The sequence below is a fragment of the Rhinoderma darwinii genome, chromosome 1 (genome assembly GCF_050947455.1).
Source record: "Rhinoderma darwinii isolate aRhiDar2 chromosome 1, aRhiDar2.hap1, whole genome shotgun sequence".
In the NCBI taxonomy this organism is placed as follows: domain Eukaryota; kingdom Metazoa; phylum Chordata; class Amphibia; order Anura; family Rhinodermatidae; genus Rhinoderma; species Rhinoderma darwinii.
Genome location: NC_134687.1, coordinates 561495847 through 561498538, shown reverse-complemented (window position 1 = coordinate 561498538; position 2692 = coordinate 561495847). Strand labels below are relative to the sequence as shown.

General features: G+C 39.6%; 1 protein-coding gene across 1 annotated transcript in view; it reads left to right on the top strand.

Annotated features, from left to right (window-relative positions):
• OTP (orthopedia homeobox) overlaps nucleotides 1-2491 on the top strand; it is an 11063-nt gene extending 8572 nt beyond the window's left edge. Inside the window, exon 3 of the mRNA XM_075854886.1 lies at nucleotides 844-2491. Within this exon, the coding sequence (XP_075711001.1) occupies nucleotides 844-1365 (522 nt within the window). The 3' untranslated portion in view covers nucleotides 1366-2491. The remainder of the gene's footprint in view (nucleotides 1-843) is intronic.
• Nucleotides 2492-2692: the final 201 nt, after the last annotated feature.

The window sequence follows — 2692 nt, the reverse complement described above, 5'->3', positions numbered from 1 at the left end:
TGTACTACTCACATTAAAATATGCTACGGTGTAATAACTCAAACGACAAAGGAAAACAATCTTGTAATATAGAAACAGTCAGTGATTGTCTAATACTGTACATCTAGTATCTATCTATCTATCTATCTATCTATCTATCTATCTATCTATCTATCTATCTATCTATCTATCTATCTATCTATCTATCCATCCATCCATCCATCCATCCATCCATCCATCCATCCATCCATCCATCCATCCATCCATCCATCCATCCATCCATCTATCTATCTATCTATCTATCTATCTATCTATCTATCTATCTATCTATCTATCTATCTATCTATCTATCTATCTATCTATCTATCTACTAGATGTACAATATTAGACAATCACTGACTGTTTCTATGTTCACCTTTTGCTTACTGTATGTTTACTAGAATATATGATGTTGGATCACCTTTGAAACTATTTTGTTATGATAGTTGTCTTGAACTGTATTATTATTATTATTATTATTATTATTATTGTTATTACTACTACCATTATTACTATTATTTACGAGACTGTATTATTGGTTATTTATTTATTGTCAGCCTATATTTTATTACTTAATCTGCTACATAATGTATAATAGCGCTGTGCAATGTGATTGTTTATATAGCGATTCATTCAAAGCAATGATACATTTACACAATGCTGTTACTATCAGGGCACAGTGGGCATACAATGCTGTTACTATCAGGGTATAATGGGCATGCAATGCTGTTACTGTCGGGGCACATTAGGCATAACAGAGATTCTGATGTGGGCGTTATACAATAAGAGTGATAATAATGGAGATCTGTCTCTTGTATATTTTAGGTCTGGTTTCAGAATAGACGCGCAAAATGGAAAAAGCGCAAGAAGACCACCAATGTGTTTCGTTCACCTGGCACGTTACTGCCCACACCAGGATTTCCCCAGTTCCAATCAGCTGCGGCTGCAGCGGCAGCAGCCATGGGCGATAGCCTGTGCTCCTTCCATGCCAACGATACCCGCTGGGCGACTGCCGGAATGGGGGTCTCTCAGCTCCCATTGCCACCGTCTCTTGGAAGGCAACAAGCAATGACGCAATCTCTGTCTCAGTGCAGCCTGGCAGCAGGTCCCCCACCCAACTCAATGGGGTTGTCTAACATGGGCTCCAATGGCGGAGGGTTACAGTCACACCTATACCAGTCCGCCTTTCCTGGCATGGTGCCCACCTCATTGCAGGGTCCCAACAATGTATCAGGTTCCCCGCAACTCTGCAGCTCCCCGGACAGCAGTGATGTGTGGAGGGGAACCAGCATTGCCTCCTTGCGCCGCAAAGCACTTGAGCACACAGTTTCCATGAGCTTTACTTAGTACCCTATTTTTCCCCCCTCTCCTCCTTTGCTTTGCCCATTCATCCATCCATAGTTCCCAGGTCACCCCAGCAGTGGTTCAATGGTGATAACCAGAAACTCACCCCATATATGTTCCAGATAGGTGCAGGGGTTAATGGTAGCGACAACTTGACCACGATACTAACACCCAATTCAGCAGCTGACCATGAAGCATCAGTTCTTACACCCCATTCACTTGCACCACCACTAATATAATTTATTCAGTGATCGGTATAATTCATCATTATATTAGTACATATATAAAGAAGACATTGACCCACTTTACTCTGATGGCACTTTGTAGACAAGGGTTATTGGGGGAAGGAGCTGATATATAATAGATGCAGGGCTAGTCTCCATTGTGAATTATTGAATACATTGCTGCTTATTCTGGGTTAACATTGGCCAGGATGGATCTAGGTGGTTACTCTATGTGGCATGGTTTAGCCCTTTAACGCCTCTCTATCCATGTATTTTCATATTCATAAACCCCCCACCCTCGCCTTTCCCCAATCTCTCTGCAATGGGCTTACAAAATAAATCCATTTTAAGCACAATTGTTCTTTCTACACATAGATTGTCCACAGATGGATTTATTTTGTGAGAAGGTCAGTGACATCTACTTCTCTCATAGAAGAAACCAAGCCCGTTTTGTAAAACTTTTTATTTCCTACAGATAATAATATTCCGTCTTATTTCCTTTTCTAGAGGCAAAAAGCACTTTTCTGACGATTAGCTGGCAGATTGCCTTTTTAGTCCTTTAAAGTATTGCTGATGTCACTTGTGCCTGCAGACTCAGCAGGTGAGTGAGTGGCATCCTCTTGGCACATGTAATTTCTCAACCCTGGACTTTGTACAGAAAACTAATCAGCTTTTCTGCATGTGCTGGTCAAATACACTTACAGAGAGTGGAGGCTATTTCTAATGAATGAACAAAGAAAATGTGAAATAGGATGTTTTGTGTAGATAAAGCATTCTTGTTCTATACTGGTCACATTGTGTTATGTTTTAACTTATTGTCTGTGCTAATTTATTGATTTTAAGTTTGTTTTTTTTTCCTTAAATGTTCAAGCGAATATGAAACCTATGATTTGACATTTTCTTGACAAGTTTATATCAATTTAATGTAAATGACAAATAAAATCATTTTCAGTATGTGAGCTGGACAATGCGTCATTATGTCAACATAGAAGTAACTGATCTGTATGTGACTGGAGACTGAATGGCAACATTCAAAGGAAATGCTACTGATTCCTCCAAGAAGACATGTTGTACAATTGTACTTTAGGGTCAGGGTCAATTAAAAA